The sequence below is a fragment of the Apodemus sylvaticus genome, chromosome 12, assembly GCF_947179515.1.
Source record: "Apodemus sylvaticus chromosome 12, mApoSyl1.1, whole genome shotgun sequence".
Lineage (NCBI taxonomy): Eukaryota > Metazoa > Chordata > Mammalia > Rodentia > Muridae > Apodemus > Apodemus sylvaticus.
Window position 1 is genome coordinate 37121693 of NC_067483.1, and position 25224 is coordinate 37146916.

Sequence of the window (25224 nt, forward strand, 5' to 3'; positions counted from 1 at the left end):
CTTTTGCCATGATCCAATGCAGCCTTTCTATCATTTGTTTGAAGATTTTTCTGCTTATACAGATCAAACAGATATGCAATAGGTTTCCTATGTATTTCATCCCTGGAAACACCATGATGGATTAGCCAGCACCAAAGGTCCAAACAAGTCATACATTATAAATTCCACCTCTCTGCCCATTGCGGGGTATGTCATTATAAGCATTGTTTTGTCTACGCTGTCCATTATAATAACTACGATCACCTTGTCTCTGGTGATTCAATGCTGCCACCTGGCCCTTGTTAACTTGGAGCCCAATTAAACCCATAGAATTTAATTCATCTAATTGAGCAGCAACATCTTCAACCCTAAGTTCTGGTACAAGGAAAAGGGCAAGAACAAAACTCTTTAAATGTGCTGGTGCCCCTCTCACCAGTTTGTGTCTTATAGGACTGATGAAGGGCATATCTTCTGGACCTTCCTACCATGGAGGATTAGGTTTTACACAACGTATCCACTCTAATATTGCAATTTCCCTAAGCCTTAAAATCTCTTCATCAACACTAAACCAAGGGATATCAGGCATCTCCAACTCCTTTTCAGTAGGCCATCTTTTGCTAAATACTTCAACCAACCAATCAAACAAACTTTTGACACCTTTTGTAACTGTGCGAGCTTCCATATTAAACCTAGAATCTCCACTCAGAGGGCCCATGCCAATAAACTCAGCCTGCTCTAGTTTTATGTTCCTTCCACCATTATCCCACACCCTTAAAATCCATTCCCATGCATATTCCCCCGACTTCTGCTTGAATGAATTAGCAAACTCATTAAACTCCTTATTAGTGTAGTGTATTTCCTCATGGACTACACTTTCTACCTCCCCTCTAGGGACCTGCTTTGCCTTGAGTCTGGTTATAGGTCTAGAAGAAACTATTGGTGGGCCCTGAGAAACATCAGTATTGTCAGCAAAAGTCACTGCTGGTTTGTCAGGCTCTGAGGGATTAATTTCCTCAAGTGGAGAAGGCATTATTTCAAGGGGTGGGGCTGAGGGTACTACTTCTTCAGGTGGAGCCAATCCTTGAAAATCTGAAGATTCAAAGTTCTTAATTTCAACAGGGTCTTCCCACACATCCCCATACCAAGTTATAGGATCCCATTCTTTGCCAATTAATGCCCTTACTTTAACTGCTGACACCCTCTGTGGTTGAGACTTAAATCTTCACTGTAATTCAGCCAACCTCATAATGAGGGCTCCAGTTTGATTTTCTGCTACTTGAATTCTATGGCTGCTAGAGAGTAGATTCTCTTCAAGGGCACACTTAGCAACTTTAAGATTGTTTACTTGAGCCTGGAATTCTTTGATTTTATCACACAATTTCTTCCTATCCTTCATTTTTTTCCCCAAGATGCTAAAAGCAACCAGCCAGCAAAATCATTTTCCAATTTTTTCCCCAATTTGGAGAAAGTATTGTATATGACTGAATCACATAATTCATCAAGATAATCGAAGGCATTAGCTTCTTTAAGCTTGAGATATAGTTTCCTCCACAGGTCTTCAATATTCTCCGAGCTCCCAGGAGGGAGAGAATCTGGAGAGGTTTCAGTAGTTGAAGGTGCTAGTGGATCAGCCAACCATCTCCAAAATTTTGAAACATTCATCCTTATGCTTCTGCTCCTCTAGATCCACTCCTGGTACCAACTTTTGTATTAGTTTGGGTTCTCTAGAGTCACAGAATGTATGGGTGGTCTTTATACAGTTAGGGAATTTGTCGATGACTTACAGTCTATAGTCCAATTCCCCAACAATGGTAAGCAGCAGCTGTGGATGGAAGTCCAAGGACCTAGCAGTTGCTCAGTCCCATGAGTCAAGCAGGCAAGGAAGAGTGAGTCAATCTTCCTTCTTCCAATGTCCTTATATAGATCTCCAGCAGAGGGTATAGCCCAGATTAAAGGCTGTAGGTCTCCATCAGAGGGTGTGGCCCAGATTAAAGGCGTGTGAGTCTCCATCAGAGGGTGTGGCCCAGATTAAAGGCGTGTGCCTCCATTCCTTTAATCCCAGATGATCTTGAACTCGGAGATCTCCTTGTCTTAATCTTCTGGAATTCATAACCACTATGCTTCAAGATCTCCATGCCAAGATCCAGGTAAGAAACTTATATCTCTGAGCCTCCAGATTAGGATCATAGGTGAGCCTTCCAATTCTAGATTGTAGTTCATTCCAGATATAGTCAAGTTGACAACCAGGAATAGCCACTACAAGAGGCTTATTAGTATAAGTATAAAGGCTGTGTGTGTCTTTTATCTGGGAACTGAATTATCAAAATTAGTGTAAAAGCCTCTGGTTGAGATTAAATATTTATCACAACACTTCCCCTATACCTGGAAGCAAAAATTAATCTTTCTTAACTCACTGTGTTGCTTTCATCGGGTCTTTTGTTTCCGCAATCAGAAAATAAGATTTGTACTAAGAAATAGGGTTTCTGCTGCTATACTTAGTATAGGATAGCATATACTATGCTATATGCCATATACTGACCCTATATTCTTTCAGCTTTAGAACAGGTTTAAGGAAGGACATGGAAGAACTTGGGCCATCAGACGCAGATCCCTCTAAAGAGAACTTAAAGAAACATTATGGTTGGGAGTTTGTAAAACCGGAATGTCAAATGCGGACTCTGGAAGCCAGTTTATTACAAAGTTTCAGAGAGGAACAAGTAACAGCTCTGTTGGGATTGGACTAGAGATCATTTGCTATTCTCAATAAGAAGCTGACTTCATTCTGGCTGTGTCTTGAGAACCTGAGTATTGCTGAACACACAAGTAATTAATATCTTTGGGAGAGGAAATTTTAAGACATTAACATTCAATCTATGACATGATTAATTCTCAGAAATACATATATATATAATTATATATAGTATATTATATATAATATAGAAATATATAATCTATATAATATATAAATATATATATACGATATAATATATTATATATATATACAAGTTTAAAACTGCAGACAAGGAGTGTGCATGTGGCAAAATATCTACAACTGTTTAAAAGAAACCCCACTACTTTCTCTGGAACAATGGGAAAGACTCCTTGGAAGCAAGACTCTACCCATCGAAGGAGCCGATTTGTGAAAATCCAAATTTATGTGAAAGCAGAGGCTGGATATGACAGTGCAGCTGCAAGGGTTCCCTGACCTAAAATGACTGCTTAGGAAAGTGACCTGTAGATTAGTCCAGTAAAGCAACGGAGCTCACAATAGCTGTGCTCCAAGAGGTCATGCTCCATCCCCAACCTACACCATCCATATGACACCGGTTTAAAATACATTAAAGATGCAAGACTTGTTGAGAAGCTTCAGATAGTCATTAAGACCAGTCAGCATGTAAAAGGGTTGGAGTCTTTGAAGAGAGTTCATGAGAGGTCACTGTGTAAAGTTGTGAAAATGAAGACTTTCGGAGCCCAGAGGACTCCCATTATGCAATGCGTCCCAGATGCCAGACATAGAGCTGAGAGATTTAATGTTTTTACTACAGGGTTTCAGTCTCACTTTAATCTAATATTTCCTTCCTGCATCTCTGTTCTTCCATTTAGAATAGAAATGATTGCTATGTGCTGTTGAATAGTAGAACCATGTACCTGATATTTTATTGTACAGAGGTTCACAGTCAAGCAACTGCCTGGGTTCTGTACTTAGAGACTTAGTGCTGAAGTTGAAACTGTAAAAGAGGATGGGACTTTTTTATTGTCTTTTTTCCCCTCTAAATTGCAAGATTTTGTTCAGTATAGGATGCAATCACTGTTATAACATACAGAACTGTGAAGATCAACATCCAACAGTAATTTAGTTTAAGAAACTTTAAAGGGAATCTCTTTAGTGTTATGACAACATCCTCCCAAGAATCTCTTCTTCAGTTAGTCATACATTTCAATAAAATAAAGGATTATGAATATAAGAGGAAGTCAGCTTGTGAATTCTTAAAAATAAAACTCCAACTCTGTAATCCGTGCCAGGCAAACTTGTAACTAAATTTCCAAGTAACACACAAAGGAGATGAAGCAGTCAGTGATCCTTTTTGCTTAACCAGTCAAGGAAAATGGATACTACAGAATAGCAGGCAGGCTGTTGGGCTGACTCATCTACAACAGTGTACTAAAGTTCAAACTGTACTAACTGCTCATCATTAGTACGGCACGTTTTGGTCCATGATATGTTTTAATGTCAAGACATTTCACAATTTATTACAGAAATATACAAATAACTGTTGATTACACATATATATGTATATATACATATGTATATATGTATATATGTATGTATACATATGTATATATACATGTATATATACATACATATGTGTGTGTATATATAGAAACATGTGTGTGTGTATGTGTGTGTTAAAGACAGGTATACTTTCACATACAAAGACAGGTCCTGGGGAGTAATTTATAGGAAGTAGTCTGGGGTAGGCCAGGTTACATGAGGCTCTTCATGATGAGGTGCTGGGTCAAACTAAAGAAAAAAATAATAATTTAAAGTATCATCTCATTCTATGATAGCAGCCTGGTTCCCACAACGGTAGCAGTAATTGGGTGCACTAAAAATGGTAACCACATTCCGATCGTGGCACCAATTATATCCTTCCATCACAAGCTGGTGAGCAAGAGATACCAGCGTGAGATCATTGGCATGGTTAAATGTTTCAGAAATATCTTGTCCAAATGTGTAGCCAGCACCACGTGGAGAAGTGCCCCAGCCATGTTCCTTGAGACTTAGGCATGGGAGTGTTTGGTGGATATGTTTGTTAGGACTGGGCTCAACAACCCTGCATTTTTTTTGGTTGTGCTTTTCAATAATTTAAAGTTCAGAATTTGTATTTCGAGGTTACCATGAATGTATAGGGGCAAGAGCTAGAAAAAGGTTATAGGTTAAAATTAGTATGCTTGGGTTCCAGTGAGAAAGCTCAGGGGTTAAATTATCTTGATCTTGATGCACACGCCTAATGATCTAAATGGAATCTCTGGAGCCCAGGGGAGTTGATTTTTCCCTTCCACTTTAGATGGGTTTCAGGGATTCAATGCAGGTCACCAGGTTTGTGTAGCAAGAACACACACACCAAAGTACTGAAAAACAAAAAAAAAAGGGGGGGGGGGGAAAGCAGTCAGGGAAAAATCCTTTGAAATAATCATCAGTGTAAAAACATCAAATTTCAAGATGAAAATAAAGTAAAATGGAATAAAATATATTGGGATTAAAGAAAATGATTGTCTGTCTAGACTTGTATATGCCTAGAAGATATCCCCAAATATTAAAGCAGATGCACAGCAGGAGACAGACAAAGGATATACTATCATCAATATATTCTCATCTAAGGAGACTATAGTATCCAAATGAACACGATGGCTAGTGTAAATTTAAAGACTCAAAAGAGTTTCAATGGAAATCATCTATCTTTTAAGCTAGTTTGATCTCTTACAGTGAGAAAGGTAGCAGTAATAATCATGATGATGTTAGTTAAACGACAGACTTTCATAGAATCGAAATGTGCAAAAAATGCATTTAAATCCAGTGGAAGTAAGTAGGGGTCTAAGTCTTTCTGCTGCCATGAAAGAGGTAACGGCATCAACTTGCATTATGCTAAAAACACATACTATAATTTTTATTGCACACCAAACTAAATAAAAGGTGTGTGTGTGTGTAGAAAAAGAGACAAAGGGAGAGACACACAGAGAGAAAAGTAAAGAATTCACTAATTCAAAAGGGGTCAAGGAAATGACAATGCAAAAAGGCAGAAAACATAATATACTATGAGATGTTATATAAGTACGCGCCATACTATCAAGTGTATTACTAATTACATCAACTGCACATTAACTTGCCTTTAAAATATATTTAAAATATCAGACAGAAAGCTTAAAACTAAGCCATACATCACAAAACAAACTTAAATAAGCTGTGAGCTATATTGGCATGAGAATATAATAAGACAAAATAACTACAGCAATAAGGGGTCATTTTCATAATAGTAAGAGACTAAATACACAGGTAAAACATACCGTTTCATATCAATGCCATCTTAAGATACCAAAAAGGAAAAAAAATATTTTAGAATCTAAAAGATAAAAGACAAACCTGCCATCAAATAAATCTCCTTTGGTGGAAATTGGTACATAGATTTAAATTCTAACCTCATAACCACAGAATTAGAACTAATCAGCAAATATACAACACTTAAACAATAATCACAAAATAATGCATACTTTCAAATGTGCACTGAATTTTTACAAAAATTGCCCATATCCCACATAATGAAACAGGCCCCAAGATTCAAAAGATACATTCAATCAACAGCTGTCTCACATTCAAATTCACTTACTTTCACATCCATTGGAAAATGACCAGGTCAGATTTTCCTGACAAGTCACAATCTGGGAATCGTTAAGATTTGCTCGATAACCAGGCTTGCACTGGTATTTCAATTTGGCCCCAATTTCAAATACTTCAAAATTTCTTAATGGGAACTTATATTCATCCCAGGAAGCATAGGAAATATCTGGTACATCAACACAACCATCTGACCATGAAAAAAGAAGAAATATGTTATTGAAATTGTCATAGGGAGCCCTAAGTATGACATCTAAAATGACTGTCACGGCATTACTCAGCAAGAGTAACTTTTGGTGACCTGCACATACATGTCTGTGTTTCAGAAACCACTTCCTGGGTTTCCCTTTCAACATGATTTTATTCACAAAAATTGTTTCCAGAGTATTAAAAGTAAGCAGTGACTAAAGGGTTAACAGACAAAGTTTTCTGCCTTTCTTGGTAACAGGATAATATATGATCCAAAACTGTATAATTATCTTCCTAGGCTGGCAAATTATGTTTTTAATAGGTCACACTATTAAAAAGCAAAATAAAGTAAAACCAGGATGTTGGCAGGATGTAAGAATAGTGAAATGAATAGAGAAGACATTGTGATAAACCAACGGCTAAGACACTTAAGCCTTAGCAAGTGAAAGATCTATATCACAAGAACTTCAAGTCTCTGAAGAAAGAAATGGAAGAAGACCTCAGAAGATGAAAAGATCTCCCATGCTCATGGATTGGCAGGATTAATATAGTAAAAATGGCCATCTTACCAAAAGCAATCTATAAATTCAATGTAATCGCCATCGAAATTCCAACTCAATTCTTCACAGAGTTAGAAAGAGCAACTCTCAAATTCATTTAGAATAACAAAAAACCCAGGATGGCAAAAAATATTCTCAACAATAAAAAAACTTCTGGGGGAATCACCATCCCTGACCTCAAGCTGTACTATAGAGCAATAGTGATGATTGGCAGAGTCAGACTGGTAGATCAATGGAATAGAATTGAAGAGCAACATTACCCCAGTGTAGGGGAATGCCAGGTCAGGAAAGCAGGAATGGGTGGGTTAGTAAGCAGGGGGAGAGGAGATGGGATAGGGGATTTTCAGAGGGGAAATGTGGAAAGGGGATAACATTTGAAATGTAAATAAAGAAACTATCTAATAAAAAAAGAATTGAAGAGCTAGAAATGAACCCACACACTTATGGTCACTTGATCTTTGACAAAGAAGCATTTGTCATCCATTGGAAAAAGACAGCGTTTTCAACAAATGGTGCTGGTTCAACTGGTGGTTAGCATGTAGAAGAATGAAAATTGATCCATTCTTATCTCCTTGTACAAAGCTCAAGTCCAAGTGGATCAAGTACCTCCACATAAAACCAGAGGAGAAAGTGGGGAAGAGCCTTGAACACATTGGTACAGGGGAAAATTTCCAGAACAGAACACCAATGACTCATGCTGTGGTGAAAGATCTGTATGACAAGATCAACAATTGACAAATGAGACCTCATAAAATTGAAAAGCTCTGTAAGGCAAAGAACACTGTCAATAGAACAAAACAGCAACCTATAGATTGGGGGAAAGATCTTTACCAACCCTATATCAGATAAAAGGCTAATATCCAAAGTATTGGAAGATTTTTATAGTTAATATATAATCCATATTACCAACAGAATCTTGGTGTGAGATAGCTCAAATAGTAGAAAGAGATTACTGATTCCTTCTAGAAAAAAATGCTGACAGTAAATAAAATAGAAATTTAACTCTTGTGATTACTGCATTAAAGTAGTTTTGAGGAGACAGTGAGATGGTTCACTAGGTAAGGGTACTTGCTAGTCACCTTGAAAAACTAAGTTTCATCTCCTAGACCCACACTGCAAAAGAAAACATGTTCCAGGAAGTTGTTCTCTGACCTCCACTTGTGCACAGTGGGGGAGAGGGTATGCATGTGTGCATGTGTGTGCGTGTGTGTATATGTGTGTGTGTGTGTGTGTGTGAGAGAGAGAGAGAGAGACACAAAATGAAAACATGAAGTTTAAAGTAGTCTTGTTCCCATAAGCATATCCCACCCTCATCCTGGATAACCTTAGGTGATCAATACTGCAGCTCTTTCATCGTCTGTACTCACTGGGTTCACAGGTGGGGATAGAAGGATACCACTCTCCATTAGCTTCACAGTGGATCACACTGCTGCCTCTGAGGACAAAACCCTTCTTGCATCCAATCTCAAGAGCGTCTCTGTACGTATAAAACTGTTGAAATTCAGGGGCCAAGTCCCCCTTCGGAATCTGTGGCCTGTGGCAGACAATTTCTAAAGAAGCACAGGAAAGACAGCTAGGTAGTAAGAAACAGCAGTTGAGATGTGGCAAGGGGGTTGTTACAGTTCCAGGAACAGAGGCTGACCAATTTCTGACCTTAAAAGGAATTAAAGACAGTTTCTCCCTGGAACCTAGTGTGTGTGCCCTACACTCTGGGAATGCAGATTCAGGTTTCCCATGGTGGAAGTGGTTATAGGAAATTTTATTATTGGCAAAACAAAGAAAATCATAAATTAAAGTGTTTACCGAAAGAATTGGTGGCGGCCCTAGATAGATGGGTTACAGTGGGAAAACTATGCCATAGCTTTTAGATTCTTAAATTTTGACTGGATGAAAGCTACTACTTTGCTAAAAATATTAAGACTGCTAGTCACAAGGATGCTAGGTCAGACACAGGGGTGGGCAATGGATGACTTTCAAAAGACTAAAGATAACCCAAGATTATGTGGCTCTGGCCTAAAACATTTCAACTCAGTTCATAATATAAGTTTATGTCAGGTATGTGCAAGGAAAGCATTTAAAAATGACATATTCTCTAGGAACCTCAAAAAACTGAGACTTCATCATGCTAGTCATTGTGATAAAGTTGACTTTTTCAATTAAAACAAACAACAAACAAACAAAAACCCAAGCCTAGCAACATCTAAATTTTGAAGTCCTAACTCCATGTTTTCGAATCCTTCCACTATTGTGGTCTAATTTCCAGGTAGGTTTTGGTTGTAGATCAATAGCCTGTAGTGATGACATGGTGGTTATGGAATGAGAGAGCATCAGAGACCTGCACCTCACAAATGAGAAAAAAACACCATCCTCTGTTCTAGTTCTCACCCAACAGATCTTGCCATTCCTGCTGGCCCTTCCTCTTACCCTCCTCATACCACTGCATGGATATAACTGAAGCCCCTTCACTTTGGATGATGGTGGCAAATGCCCCACTTCAGACTGTCCATTCAGTGTCTCCACTTCACCTTCTGAGTGTATGTTATAGAGAGATGTACTGGCATAGCATGATACCACTTTGAGCCTTGCACCCATGGTCGCCATGGCAACTAGAACAAGCAATACAATGGGAGTAGTGATAGAACTACTTGAGTGAGTGACATGCTCAAGTAGAGGGTCATGAGACTGTCCGTGGAGATGCCAGTTATTGTTCCTGGGTTTCCTCTCCAGCTGCACGTGGCCTTGGGGAAATATTAGAGTATATAGGAAGCAAAAGATTCATCAAAAACAGTATCACATGATTCAGCTTCCATGAGGAATTAAAAATGGTACTGCATGGTACAGTTTCCGTGAGGTCACCATGCAGAATGGGGAGAAACTTATGGAATCACTGGGGCTCTATAAGTCACTCCTTACTAGTGCTCAGGATCTAACCACTCTGTAGCATGCCTGATAAACTCATTGGTCTCACCAAGGTGAGTGAATTCACATTTTGTTCTGTCAGTTGGTGCCCATCTGGTGTGAACAGACATTTGCTTGTATAACTCTGTTACACACCAGACCCTTCCTCATCTGACTCTTGTCAACACTGACAGTACTTCCAGCCTCAGCTTGTCTGTTCTCCTTTTTCAGTCTTCTGTTGTATTTGATTGTGGAGATTTTTGCCAGAAAGGTATGAGGATCATCTAAATGCTGCCTACCATTCAAATGTGAGCTTTCGTGAGAAATTTCCCGGGGTAGTAGTGCAGTGAGAAAGCTCTTACAGAAAGCTTTTCCTATAAAATGACAGGACTGTGATGTGGATTATTATGACATAATCTATACCATCCCAATGACTGTAGTGTGATGGCTGAACAAGTGAATTACTTCATTATTGCAACCATCAGTTCACATTTAACTACTGTCACTACCCCCCCCCCCCCGCCCCAGTGGCATGCACATTATTCCTATAAATAAACAAACGAGAACAGTTGAAGTCGGATTTCACGCCTGTAACTTACTTTCACAGGCCGGAGGGCGTGGTCTCCAAACACCTACTGTTTTGTTCACCACAGTGCAGACAATGGAGGCATTGCCAAGGAGTGTGAAGCTGGGATCACAACTGTAGATGACTATGGATCCGAATGTGAACAGGTCTTCCTCTCTACCACTGTGCTTCCCATTGCTGATGGCTGGAGGGGGCTCACACGTGGCGACTTTGATGAGTAAAGACAGAAAGAACTCATCAGGAAGGGTATCACTGTAAACCTAAGATTCTGTCAAATGGAGGGTCCAGGAGGCAATAGAGACTCAAGTAGTATATAATACGGACTAAGTGTCATATTATCATGTCGGAAGGAATCTTTACTTACTTACACATTCTGGGAGAGAATCACTCCAGTCAACTCCTTTACCTTGGACCTCACACCGACTAGTTGCTGAGCCAATCAGAAGGTAGCTGAAAGACAGGTCAAGAGTTTATCTGGGATCTTACTGTAGTTTACTCTAACAGCATCTGGACACAAATCTTGAACGAATATCATTCTATTCATCATTTTAAAATACAACAATGGATGGTCCAGTGACCACTAATCACCATCAGAGCCAACTTGAAGTTCAATTTCATCGTGGCACCCAGGAGCTCATTTTCTCACGCTAAAGTTTCTTTCCTCCATTTATATATCAATTTATTAAGTTTTGTAAGTGTTATATAATGCAAGCAACAAAAAGAACACATATAATTCTGAAGGTATAATTACTTTTCAACTCAATGCAACTTACCAGAATCTTACAAACAATGTAACTCTTTTCTCAAATCAAATACTTTAAAAAAATCTCCCACATATTAGAACTTACTTGGTCCTCAAATCATAGTTTGATATGCATGTGCATATAGTTCTCATTCCTGCATGACTTCACTACACTGCAGTGAAAGGCAGGAGCAAAATCACCAAGAAACCATGCACAAGAAATTCAAAATTCCCCTTATCTGTCTTGTGGCTTCTGTTTTGTTCTTTCTTCCATTTTCTCCTTCTTTCCTACCTTTCTTCTTCCTTCATTGCTTCCTTCCTTCTTTTATTTATTATTTATTTACTGTTGTGCTGAAAGTGAAAATCAGGGCCTAACACATGCAAAAGCAGTGATGCATCAGGGAGCCACTTGACAACCCCATCATAAGCATCCTTTTCTGAAGAAAACATGAAGATAGCTGTAGCTAATAAAAAAAACCTTTCTTTCCTACCATGACTGCAAGAGCCCAAAGTTCAGCCAACTCATCCACCCACTTTCACAAACACACTCCAGGTTTAACCCAAAAGATATTTTTAGGATCGTAATAAAGGTTAGGTTAAAAAATGATTTAGATACAAAACTCTGAACTCACCAAGACAGGAGAGGTGATAGAATACTTTAAGTTGCCAAATATAAGTGGACTGGATATTATAATGTAACGCTTACCTAATAATTTTCCTAATTATTCCTACTATATGTTCTTTATTATTATTATTATAAGAGATAAGGCCTTTTTATTTGGACAAAAAGGGAAATGGTTGAGGTTTGGTCTATTGCTATGTGGTGTAAATGCTAAATACTGGCTCTCAAGAATTGGTTGCCCCCAGGAATGGAGAAATCCTTATGCACACCAAGTGTCGATAACCTTGGTCCTTAATTTAAAGCTATTGGTTCAATAAAGATGCCTACAGTCTACACCTGGGCAGAAGAGAGGTAGGCAGAGTTTCAGTTCCCAGGCTTGGGGTATAAGGCAGGACCAGAGGAGGGAAGAGAGCAGATAATACCGTGCCTGCCTGCCTCCTGCCATATGCTCTGACATGATGGACATGGACTTATCATCTGAAACTGTAAACCCTCCAACAAACTCTTCTTTAAGTTGTCTTGGTCATGATGTCTCATCACAGCAATCAAAAGGTAACTAAGTATAATACAATCCTCATAAATAAAAAGAAAACACTATTCATCACAGAAACAAAACAACCCTAAACAATGCTAGGGATGTCACAATAACTATACCAATAAAGCCAGAGTGAAACACAAACATAAAACCTACACAGCCTCAGCTGCTCAGTGTTTGACAGAGTTAAAAAAAAAAGAAATAAAACAAACGAACCATAAATTGGGATAAGACAGGATCTTCAACAAAGGCACTAGAGAAATTGAGTAGCCATTTGCAGAACAACAAACTAGATTCCTACTCACACTGTATGAAATTCAAGAATTGAAAAACCTACAAACTTTAAACTGCCGGGACAAACAGGTTAAAGACACCTCAAGGTATGAGAATACACAGAGTTTCTGCAAAATGACTCTAATGGCTCAGAAAACAATCCCATGAATTGACAAATGGGATTCCATGATGCTAAAGTTCTTCTGTACAGCAAAAATTAGTAAACTTAAGAGATAGAATAGGAGATACTCTTGGGTGATTGTGTGTCCAATAGGGGATTCATATCTATAAATGGGCAAGTGAACTGATCTTTGAAAGATGAAGTACAAACAACAAATAGCTATTAAAAAGAATATCCAGCATCCTTAGCCATCAGAGAAATACAGATTCAAACTACAGTAAGATTCCATCTCACCCCAGCCAGAGTGCCTAATATTAAGACAACCAACAAGTAACAGTAAGGAAGTAGGGATATAGGAACTCAGAGTCTCCTGGTGAGAGAATGCCAACCAGTTCAGGTGCTACGGAAGAGTAGCTCAAGAAAAGAAGGTCCTCAAAAATTAAAACTAGGACCATCCCATAGCCCAGCTATTCCTTCTGTATATACATCTGAAGAACTCCAAGTCAGCACCAGAGAACCACTGTGCGACCCTTGTCTTTTCTACACTATCACAATATCCAGGACATGGAATCAGTTTAGATGCTCATCAATAGATGAGTGGAGCGTACAAGCAGTGGAGCTTTATTTGGACCTAAGGATTGAATTATTCTCACTTGCAGGAGACTAGATTAAAATGAAGAGCATTGCGTTAAGTAAAATAAGCTAGCTTCAGGATTATAAATATCCCAGAATATATATGCTTATCTGCATATATGTATATACTCACATAGAGGGAGATATCATTGCTTAGGAGTATAAGGATGATGATGAGGAAACGGGCATGAAAATTAGAATTATGAAAATATAAAATAAAATAAAAAGCAAGGAACTCAGTGTGTGAATATTTAAACAGAATAAAATTATTAAATAGATATTTATTAATTATTAAATAGATATTATCTATTAAATAGATTAGACCCAAATATATTTGAAAGTTAAGGTGTTATTTTAAAAATGCTTTATCTTATATTAATAGAAAAAATGTTGACTTTTTGAAAGCATTTTATTACATCTTATTTATTTGGAGGGTCATACAACACTAAATTCTCTTCTTCTAATATGTCAGGCCTGATATATTAGAAAAAGATATAGGTACAAATACACATGAAAACATCATAGTGAAATCCATGACTTTTAGGGAGGAGATTCCATGACACCAACTCCAAAAATTATCATCATAAACTTAAATATATAATGCAGTCCTATAAGATGTTTAGAACAAACAAGAAACACGTAGAGAGAGTCACAAGTACACTTTTGGACCCATAAGGTGGTGGGCCAGAGCTCTGTACTGCATGCAGCCCTTTGGAGGGGGTGACGGCTTCCTGAAGTACATGATGAGTTTTGTCCATGTGGAGTCGGAAGTACTCCTGGTTTCCTGTATGGCTTAAGAGACTGGCAGCTTGTGCCTTAGGACCTTCTGGAAGGGGTAGGTCTGCCGGGAGAATTCGTAATTGACATCAAAACCAATATATATTTCATTGCTGAACTGGATTTCACCAAAATTAACATCCTGCTCTTAAAAAAAATCTCAGGATGAGGGATGAAAATAATTTACAGTATGGAAGGTAACTTCACATTGCACTTGTTCAGTGATGAACTAGAATCTAAAACATGCAAAGAATTCTGAGCATAAAAGGAAAGCACCAAATAGTTGCCTTAGGAAGAGATTTAGTGAAATATTCACACAGGAGTTAGAGGAAAACAGGTTCAAGATCACTACCTCCTACATAAAGTCAGGTTTAAAGACCAATGTCATGTAACATTGTAACATTGTGACAAATACATACCCCAGCACCACTAAGTGCTGGTGTGGATACTAAAGGTGACACATTCCAGGTAGAAATGTAAAATGGCAATTCACTTCAGGAAGTGGGCAAGTTCTTTTAAAAGTTAAATATTAAATTGTTAACCTAGTAATTATAGTCAAGAGATAGAATACCCAAGTTCAACACCTCTTCCCCAAATCTATGCATAAGTAGTTACAAAGCTCTCTTCATCGAAGTTGAGGGGAAACAATTCCAGTGTCCACCAATGGTCAAATAGTGAAGCACATTCTAGACTGTAAAATAATGCCTCAGCAGTAAAACAGGAAAAATTACAGATGTGCATTACTTTGTGGGATGTCCAGAGAATTATTCTACATATTAAAAGCAATCTCAAAATATTATACACTCTGTGATTCCATGTATAGAACATTCTTGAAATTATAAAATTGTAGACATAGAGTGTCAGAAGATGGCAAAAGTCAGGGTGAGTGTTGAAGACAAAGGGTTAACGTTTAGCGACCCAGAACCATAAAACTATTTTTGTTGCTACTCCATAACTGTAGTTTTGCTACTGTTACGAGAATCATAATGTAAATATGTTTTCTGATGTTCTTAGGTGACCTCTGTGAGAAGCTGGCTCAACCCCAATGGAGTCATGACTGGAGGTTGAGAACTCCTGGTGTACAACAACCACTCCACTCCTGGAGATGTAAACTTTAGAAATATCTATATATTGTTGTTATCCACATCTAGATAACAACGCATCAGAGAATTGTATGTTATAACGTGAGATTAGGAATATTCAGAAGCTTGTTGTCAGCAATCATTGAATTAATAGTGATAAACTCTGGAATACTTTGAAAAACCTCATCTACTGTAGGTAAGATTATGGAATATCCCTCAGAGGCTCAGGTGTTGAAGGTGTGGTCCCAAGCTGGTGGAGCTACTAGAGGAGATGGAAGGTTCAGAATCTGAGCCTAGTGGAAGTGCATTAGTCTGTGACGCCATGCCCTTGAAGGATAAAATCTAGCTCCTTTTCACTCTTTTTTGCTTCTAAGACACCACAGGGTGCACAGGGTGCACAGTTTTGACCATGTTGTTAACACACAATGGTCATGGTTCCTAGATACTCTAAACTGAAGCCTCAAAAGTCATGGGCCAAAATAAATCTTTCCTCCTTATAAAATGTTAACCATGGGCATTTTGTCATAACAGTGGAAAACAAATGCAATACTCTGACACACACACACACACACACACACACACACTACAGACTTAGAATAGGCAGACAGTGGAACAGAAGGGTCAAGGATCTGGGATGTGTGTTCATCTTCAAGATATGCTCTTTAACAAAACCTCATTTGCCCAGCTCTGGATACTGCAAGCTTCAATCCTGGGCTATCTCAGTGGTTGAGCACTGGTTGTTTACCAGTTTGCAGAACGATGTAGAGAAAACAAACTATTCTTTTGGGGGTTTGGGTGAAGGAATCTGCATCCAAAAGGCCTCATTTCCAAATACATTGCACATGAAGACATAGATCTGGGTAACAAAACCCCCATCGAGCTCAAAGCAATGCAGTTGAGAGGAAAACAAAAATCAAAGTTCAAAATGACATGCAAAGTCAGATAACCATGTACAAAAGTGGTAAGATATTAGTAAAAGTATGTCTCAGTTATGTTCACATACTAAATGCTGAAAAGACTCATAAACTAGCAAAAGTCTTTCCTTGTCAGAACACAGAAGAATGTATAAATGGAACTGAGTAGAAGCAAGAGCTTTTCAAGTTGTATAAAGTGATACACAGTTTTATTCATTAAAGCAGTACGTGATAACTCCTTATAAAATTGATTAAAAGAAAATCACTCCTTCCAACTTGCCCTCTTCTCACTTACCCCTTTGAGCAGCTGAACTCTATGTTTGAGCCTACCAAAAGGTCAGTCTGAATTTCCACTTTCCCATTGACCAACTCGCCTGGGTTTTTGCATCGTCTCCCTGGAGGAAAATTAAACTGATGATTAGTGGTTTGAAATACGAGATATAAAATTAAGGGAGGGAGATACTTAATTTTGGAAATCAGGGTTGCATTTTCCCAAAGAACTAGAAATAGGATGACCAAAATGATTCAGCCATGCCGCTCCTAGGCCTTTCCTAATTACAGAAACACTTGCACAAACATAGCAACTGCGACTCTATTCACAGTAGCAAGGAGACAGAATCAACCTAGATGTCCATTAAGTAATGAGAAGATAATGGGAGTGTGGTACATGTACACCAAGAAATATTACTCTGCTGTAGGGAAAAATGAAGTCATGACATTTGTGGTTCAATGAATGGAACTGGGAAAAATTATACTGAGTGAAGGTACTTGGGCCTCCCAAAGGCAAACAATGCATGTCTTCTCTCAGATGTGGGTACTAGATTCAAATCTTTTACCATGTCTGTTTTGTCTGAACTACATGTGGAATCCAGAAAATTGGAAACAAGCCACTGGGGATGCATTTAGGAAGGGTGGTAGTAGAAAACAGGTGATGAAAGAAAAGGGGGGATAATAGGAACAGAAAGGTTCAAGTCCCAGGGGAGTGATGGAAGCAGAAAAGGGAGGAACTTAGCTAAAGTGATGTGTGCATGAAGAAGGTGAACCTACGGTATTCAACCCAAGTGAAAATATAATTAAAAGGAATAGTAAAACATGTGTGATAAGAACAGGTATGCTGGAAGCTAAAGGTTTAAGTGGAGATGGTGAGAAGTGGGTAGGGAAAGGAGGGATAAGCAATCACTAACCATAGCTAAGGATGCTTGGAGAACCCTTACAGCCTCCCACTAGTTTGTAAGCAAATGTAATTTTTAAAGTCATGTGAGCAGAATTACCCCAAATGGATAGACAATGCTGCTCCCAGAACATGTGGGTTATTAAGTCAACATCTCAGTTCTAAGCTCAGGGAGTTGTTGGTCAGAGCCACCCCAAACAAAGTAGGCCATTGGCATTGCTCTTGGTTACCTACAACCATAGTTGGTAAGAACTTATTGCTATAGATACCACACATATTGGCTACAGGATATAAAACAAACCAGTCTCTAACAAACAAGGGAACTTGCTGCTGGCTAGCTTTCATGGGACCAGATGTGCTATATAGGCTACTGGGAAAGAAAAGAGATCAGGGGTCTTACCCAGGACTGAACTCTGCATACAGTAGTACTGGGCTGTGAAGCAAGGCATGGACACTGGTACAACAATAGCATGACTGGTATGGAGTAATCTGGGTAAAAAAGATCTGAGGCCTGTTCCCTAGAAAAGGATTCATTCCTAGTACTCTAAACCTGGTCAAAAGTCTATGGCTAGGGAGGTCATAGGCCCTAGGGTAGAACCTACTATTGTTTTGTTTTTAGTTTTTGGGTTTTTTTTTTTATCATGTTATCAAACTGCTTTCTAAATATTCCTGTTTGTTACCCATGAACCTGAAGTATTCCCAAATTTGGTCATACGAGTTCCTTAATGCAGAGGATAGTGGTCATAACTGTTCAAAGTGCTGAGAATAGTGAGTGTGGGCACTTAGTGATTTATAGATCATTTACATCAACCCAGACCCATCAAGACTTAGGGAACATCAGAAAAGAAAGGGAAGAAAGAATGTCAGAACTGGAGGACAGGGAGGACGACTCTGGACATGACTTCTGTTGTACACACGGGACTCATAACAGCTATGGCTACCTTCATGAGATCAAGACAATTAAAAATTCCCTGTCATAGCTGAGGCTGTTGATGGCTACTGAGAAAGGGAAAATCATTTTCCCTTGGGTGGTGTCCACTGCTAAGTTCTCATGCCCCAGTCCATGGCCCCAAACACATGCACACACAGAGAGCAGTAACTAGACTCCATGGGTTACAGAAGATGAAAAGATGACAAGAAGTTAAAACAGAAATGTGAGAGGGGGCAAGGCATAGGAGAGAAGGACTGGACAGATGTGACTAATATTTTGTGTATATACAAAATTTAAACAATAAAAGGCCACTTAATTAATTTCTATGCCTGCTTCCAGATAGCTCTGTTGGTGCATTCAAATTCTTGTTTTTGTTCTGACTCATTGAATTGTTATTTTGAGGAAAAATAAAAATAAATGTATTACCAATTTTTGTGAAATACTTAAAAAAAAAAAAGCCTGTACTCAGTTTCATTTAGTTGATTAAACCACTAATATAACACTGAACATAATATACTGGTGAACTTTATACATGAATATACACTCTTAAAAATGTTTACACTTGGTCATAGACAGAAGAAAATTGAAAATAAATCTTAGATCCTCACTGTTACAAGGATAGGATATGGTACATTGCCAACTGTCTTTTACCAAATATTATAGTTAATGTTAATCTTTTAGAATATTATTTTATTAATTTCTGTAATAAATTTTATTAATTTCTGTAAGTGTGTGTGTGTGTGTATACAACAATGCATGTGGAAGATATCAGAGTCCTAGGAGCTAGAGTTAAAGGCATTGACTGAATAAATATACTGGTTCTGGGATTCGATTCTGGTTTTTTCAACTGCTGAGCCATCTCTCCAACCCCAGGTAATATTAATTTTAATACAAATTTATTCAAACATTTTCTTTAGACTTGAGTAATTTATTACAATTCTGTGAGAATTTTCTGAGAAGAAAAATTACAGGGGGGAATGCATGTTGATACTCACTGACACAAAAGGTAGTATAGACCCATGAACCATTCTCATCACAAGTAATATGGCTTGAATTGACTCTCTTGAAGCCATGATGGCAGGTATATTTCAGGACAGAGCCAGATGGGTAGGATGACTCATAAAACTGGTTGATTGGAGAGGCAAACGGTAAACTGGGTGGAGGTCCACAATCACCTGAATACCAAATTACAAGGAACACCACAAGCTGTACCTTGAGAGACAGAATCTCAACATTTGAGTATTACGGTTTACTGAGCAAGGGCCATAGTCTTTTTTATCCTGACTCTTACTACCGCAAATCAACATAATAGATCATCATTGATGTATGGCTTCTGGCAATAATAATAATAATAATAACAACAATAACAACAACAACAGTGGCATAGAAATTTCACCTACCCTTCCTTGGTCAGTAATATATGCCAATTTCATTATTTTATCATTGATCACACCTGCCAAATCTAAATATAGTCATATGTCATGACAAATGATATTATTTGTCTTTGTAAAGACATATCTCATTATGTGAGATTAGCTCTTTCGGAAGACAGGATAGAAGGAAGCATTTCATTTCTGCTCCCTTGGAGCTTTTGAAATTTGTATATCTCGTTTGTTTTAAAAGAGCTCTCAAAATCATCACAATGTTGGCACTACATTGAACCCTTTGGGGGAAAAAATCCTAATCCTATGTCCTTAATTAGAAATAAATAACTAAATACCTTCCACATGACCCAGTGGAGCTATCTGTATCTATTTTACATAATCACTTAAACAATGGGGAGTTTTCATAGTCAGACAGATAAAACATATTTATTTATTCCTGGTCAGAGTTGCTTTGAATTTAGATTATTTTAAAATCCCTGTAGAGGAGAGTCTAAAAGAATATCAAAGCATCTACAAAACAATCTTTAGTCAGGAGTATAGCAAATTTTCCTAAATCTCAAGCCATTTAATATATCCCATGATGTAAAACTGGATATCCACTGGACATTGCCTAAAGCACACGTATGGTGACCTATGGCTTGTCTTCTCCCATTACTTACCAAGAACAGGGGCCATCAGAACAGTGGCCAAGGTCATTTGGAACAGAGTTGAATGAGCAGGTTTCCGCACCTCAAGGAAGGACCAGGCTATCATTGTCCCTTTTCTGAGGAGGACGAAGCTCTTGGTGAGTACATCTGAAGCTCTTGGAGAGTACATCATCTGATGCCTTTAAAAATATGTTTCTATCAGGAAAACTCAATAGTCATTGATCTTGTGCTTGTCACCAATCCATACACCCCCCAAAACTAACAAAAGCAAGACAAAACAAAACAAAACAAAACAAAACCAAACAAACATAAAACCATAGGAACTATCTTCAAAGGGATTATAATTAGGTGTATAAGAAAATATATTAAATGCAAATATTTACAACACATAGTAGCATCTTTTGGCATAACATACCCCAACACACCAGAAAAACAAGATTTGGATTTAAAATCACTGGTCATGATACTTTTAGAGGAACACAAAAAGGACATAAATGAATCTCTTAAAGAAATACAGGGGAACATGAATAAGCTAGAAACCCTTATAATGGAAACACAAAAATCACTTAAAGAAATTCAGGAGAATACGGCTCAAGAGATAGAAGCCAATAAAGATGAAATGAAAAAAAAAAAACACCTTAAAGAATTCAGGAGAAAGTGAGTCAAATGGCAGAAGTCATGAAAGAGGAAACACAAAAATCTCTTAAAGAATCAAAGGAAAACACAAACAAACAAGTGAAGGAACTGAGCAAAACCATCCTGGATCTAAAAACAGAAGTAGAAACAACTAAAAAAATCACAAAGGGAAACAACTTTGGAGATAGAAATCCTTGGGAAGAAATCAGGGGCCATAGATGCAAATATCAACAACAGAATACAAGAGATGGAAGAAAGAATCTCAGATGCCAAAGATACCATAGAAACCATGGACTCAACAGTCAAAGAAAATGCAAAATGCAAAAAGCTTGTATCCCAGAACATCCAGGAAATCCAGGACACAATGAGAAGACCAAACCTAAGGATTTTAGGTATAGATGAGAGTGAATATTTACAACTGAAAGGGCCAGCAAATATCTTCAACAAAATTATGGAAGAAAACTTCCCTAACCTAAAGAGAGAGATGCCCATGAATATACAAGAAGCCTACAGAACTCCAAACAGACTGGACCTGAGCAGAAATACTCCTATCACATAATAATCAAAACCCCAAATGTACTAAACAAAGAAAGAATATTAAAGGCAGTAAGAGAAAAAGGCCAAGTAACATATAAAGGAAGACCTATCAGAATCACACCAGACTTCTCACCAGAGACCATGAAAGCTAGAAGATCCTGGGCAGATCTCATGCAGACTCTAAAAGAACACAAATGTCAGCCAAGACTACTATACCCAGCAAAACTCTCAATCCCTATAGATGGAGAAACCAAGATATTCTATGATAAAATCAAATTTACACAATATCTTTCCACAAACCCAGCCCTACAAAGAATAATAGGAGGAAAACTGCAATACAAGGAGGGAAACTACACCCTGGAAAAAGCAAGATAGCAACCTTCCTTCATCAAACTGAAAAGAAGATAACCACTCAAATATAAAAATAACATCAAAAATGACAGGAAGTAATAATCACTATTCTTTAATATCTCTTAACATCAATGGACTCAATTCCCCAATAAAAAGACATAGACTAACAGACTGGATAAGGAAACAGAACCCTACATTTTGCTGCATACAGGAAACACACCTCAGTGTCAAAGACAAAAACTAACTTAGAGTAAAAAGCTGGAAGACAATTTTACAAAAGAAATGAATAAAATAGTCCAAGACTGAAAAATGGAACTAGAAGCAATAAAGAAAACAGAAATGGAGGCAACCCTGGGGATGGAAAACCTAGGAAAGAGAAAAGGAACTGTAGACATAAGAATCACCAACAGAAAGATGAAAGAGAATCTCAGGCATAGAAGATACCATGGAAGAAATTGGTAACATTGGTCAAGGAAAATACCAAGTTTAAAAAGTTCCTAACTCAGAACACCCAGGAAATTTGAGACACTATGAAAAGACCAAAGAGAATAATAGGACTAGAAGAGAGTGAAGATTCCTAGTTTAAAGGCCAGAAAACATCTTCAACAAAATCGTAGAAGAAAACTTCTCTAACCTAAAGAAAGAGATGTCTGTGCACATACAAGAAGCCTACAGAATACCAAATAGATTGAAAATCCCCCCAGCTTCATAATAATCAAAACACTAAATGTACATAACAAAGAATAAAATTAAAAGACCCAAGGCAAAAAGGCCAAGTAACATATAAAGGCAGACATCAAATTATACCTTACTTCTCAACAGAGACTCTAAAAGCTAGAAGGGCCTGGATAGATGTCCTGCAGATCCACCCTAAGAGACCACAGATGTTATCCCAGACTACTATACCCAGCAAAACTTTGAATTACCATAGATGGAGAAACCAAGATATTCCATGACAAAACCAAATTTAAACAGTATCTTTCTTTTTTTTTATTGAGTATATTCTTCATTTACATTTCAAATGTTATACCCTTTCCTAGTTTCTCCCCTCCCAGAAAACTCCCAAACCATCCTCCCACCCCTGCCTCCAAGAAGATGCCCCTCTACCCAACTCACTCCCACCTACATCCCCTTGATTTCCCCACTCTGAGGCATCTATCAATCCTTCATAGGAGAAAGGACCTCTCCTCCCATCGATGCCCAACAAGGCATTCCTCCACTACAATTGCAGCTGGAACCCTGTGTACCCCTTTGTTGATGACTTAATCCCTGGGAGCCCTGGGAGTTCTGGTTGACCAGCATCAATGTTCTTCCCATGAGGCTGCAAACCCCTTTAGCTCCTCCAGTACTCCCTCCAACTCCTCCATTGGGGACCCCACACTCAGTCCAATGGTTGGCTGCTAGCATCTGCCTCTGTATCTGTAAGGGCCCTCAGAAGACAGCTATAACAGGCTTCTTGCCACAAGCACTTCTTGGCATCCATGATAGTGTCAGGGTTTGGTGACTGTTTGTAGGATGAATCTCCAGGTAGGACAATCTCTGGATGGCCTTTCCTTCAGTCTCTTCCCCACACTTTGTGTCCATAATTGCTCCTCTGAGTATTTTGTTCCCTTTCTCAGAAAAACTGAAGCACCCTCGCTTTGGTCTTCCTTCTTCTTGAGCTTCCTGTGGTCTGTGAATTGTAACTTGTTTATTTTGAGCTTTTGGGCTAATATCCACTTTACAGTCAGTACATATTATGTGTGTTTTTTTGTGATTGGGTTACCTCACCCAGGATGATATTTTCTAGTTTCATTTGCATAAGAATTTCATGAATTCATTGTTTTTGATAGCTGAGTAGTATTCCATTGTGTAAATGTACCACATTTTCTGTATCCATTCCTCTGTCGAGAGACACTTGAATTCTTTCCAGCTTCTGGCTCTTATAAATAAAGAGTGCTATGAAAATAGTGGAGAATGTGTCCTTATTACATGTTGGAGAATCTTCTAGGTATATATGTAGGAGTGGTATAGCCAGGTCCTCAGGTAGTACTATGTCTTCTAATTTTCTGAGGAATTGCCAAACTGATGTCCAGAGTGATTGTAGCAGCTTTCACTTCCATCAGCAATGGAGGAGTGTTCCTCTTTATCCACATCCTCTCCAGCATCTGCTGTCACCTGAGTTTTTCATCTTAGCCATTCTGTCTGGTGTGAGGTGAAATCTCAGGGTTGTTTTGATTTGCATTTCCCTGATGACTAAGGATGTTGAATGTTTATTTAGGTGCTTCACAGCCATTCAAGTTTCCTCAGTTGAGAATTCTCTGTTTAGCTCTGTACCCTATTTTATAATACGGTTATTTGACTCTCTGGAGTCTAACTTCTTGAGTTCTTTGTATACACTGGATATTACCCTTCTATCAGATGTAAGATTGGTAAAGATCTTTTCACACCCTGTTTGTTGCCTTTTGTCCTATTCACAGTGTCCTTTGCCTTACAGAAGCTTTGCAGTTTTATGAGGTCTCATTTGTCGATTCTTGTTCTTAGAGTATAAGCCATTGGTGTTCTGTTCAGGAAAATTTCCCCTGTGCCCATGTGTTCAAGGTTCTTCCCCCACTTTCTGCTCTATAAGCTTCAGTGTATCCACTTGGACTTGATTCACTTAGACTTGAGCTTTGTACAAGGAGATATGAGTCGATTTACATTTTTCTACATGCTGACCTCCAGTTGATCCAGCACCGTTTGTTAAAAATGCTGTCTTTAGCTGGGCGGTGGTGGTGCATGCCTGTAATCCCAGCACTCTGGAAGGCAGAGGCAGGTGGATTTCTGAGTTTGAGGGCAGCCTGGTCTACAGAGTGAGTTCCACGACAGCCAGGACTATACAGAGAAACCCTGTCTCCAAAAACCAAAAACCAAAAAAAAAAAAAAAAAAAAAAAAAAAAAACCAAAACCAAAACCAAAACCAAAAAAAAAAACCCAAAAAATGCTGTCTTTTCCCCCCACTGGATCTTTTTAGATCCTTTGTCAAATGTCAAGTGACCATAGGTGTGTGGGTCCATTTCTGGGTCTTCAATTCTAGTCCATTGATCTTCCTGCCTGTCTCTGTACCAACACCATAGAGTTTTTTTTTATCACTATTGCTCTGTCGGGGATGGTGATTCCCCCAGAAGTTGTGTTGTGGAGAATAGTTTTCACTATCCTGGGTTTTTTGTTATTCCAAATGAATTTGCAGATCTCTCTCTTTAGCTCTATGAAGAATTGATTTGGAATTTTGATGGGGATCAC

The 25224-nt window shown here is 38.3% G+C and overlaps 1 protein-coding gene across 1 annotated transcript in view; it reads right to left on the reverse strand.

The window, feature by feature from the left end:
* The window catches only part of LOC127697783 (zona pellucida sperm-binding protein 3 receptor-like), a 33093-nt gene extending 12548 nt beyond the window's left edge, over positions 1–20545 (reverse strand). Inside the window, exons 1-6 of the mRNA XM_052201056.1 lie at positions 20452–20545; positions 16601–16700; positions 10971–11056; positions 10620–10814; positions 8490–8672; positions 6366–6563 (exon numbers count right to left, since the gene is read on the reverse strand). Of these exons, the coding sequence (XP_052057016.1) occupies positions 6366–6563; positions 8490–8672; positions 10620–10814; positions 10971–11056; positions 16601–16700; positions 20452–20545 (856 nt within the window). The remainder of the gene's footprint in view (positions 1–6365; positions 6564–8489; positions 8673–10619; positions 10815–10970; positions 11057–16600; positions 16701–20451) is intronic.
* Positions 20546–25224: the final 4679 nt, after the last annotated feature.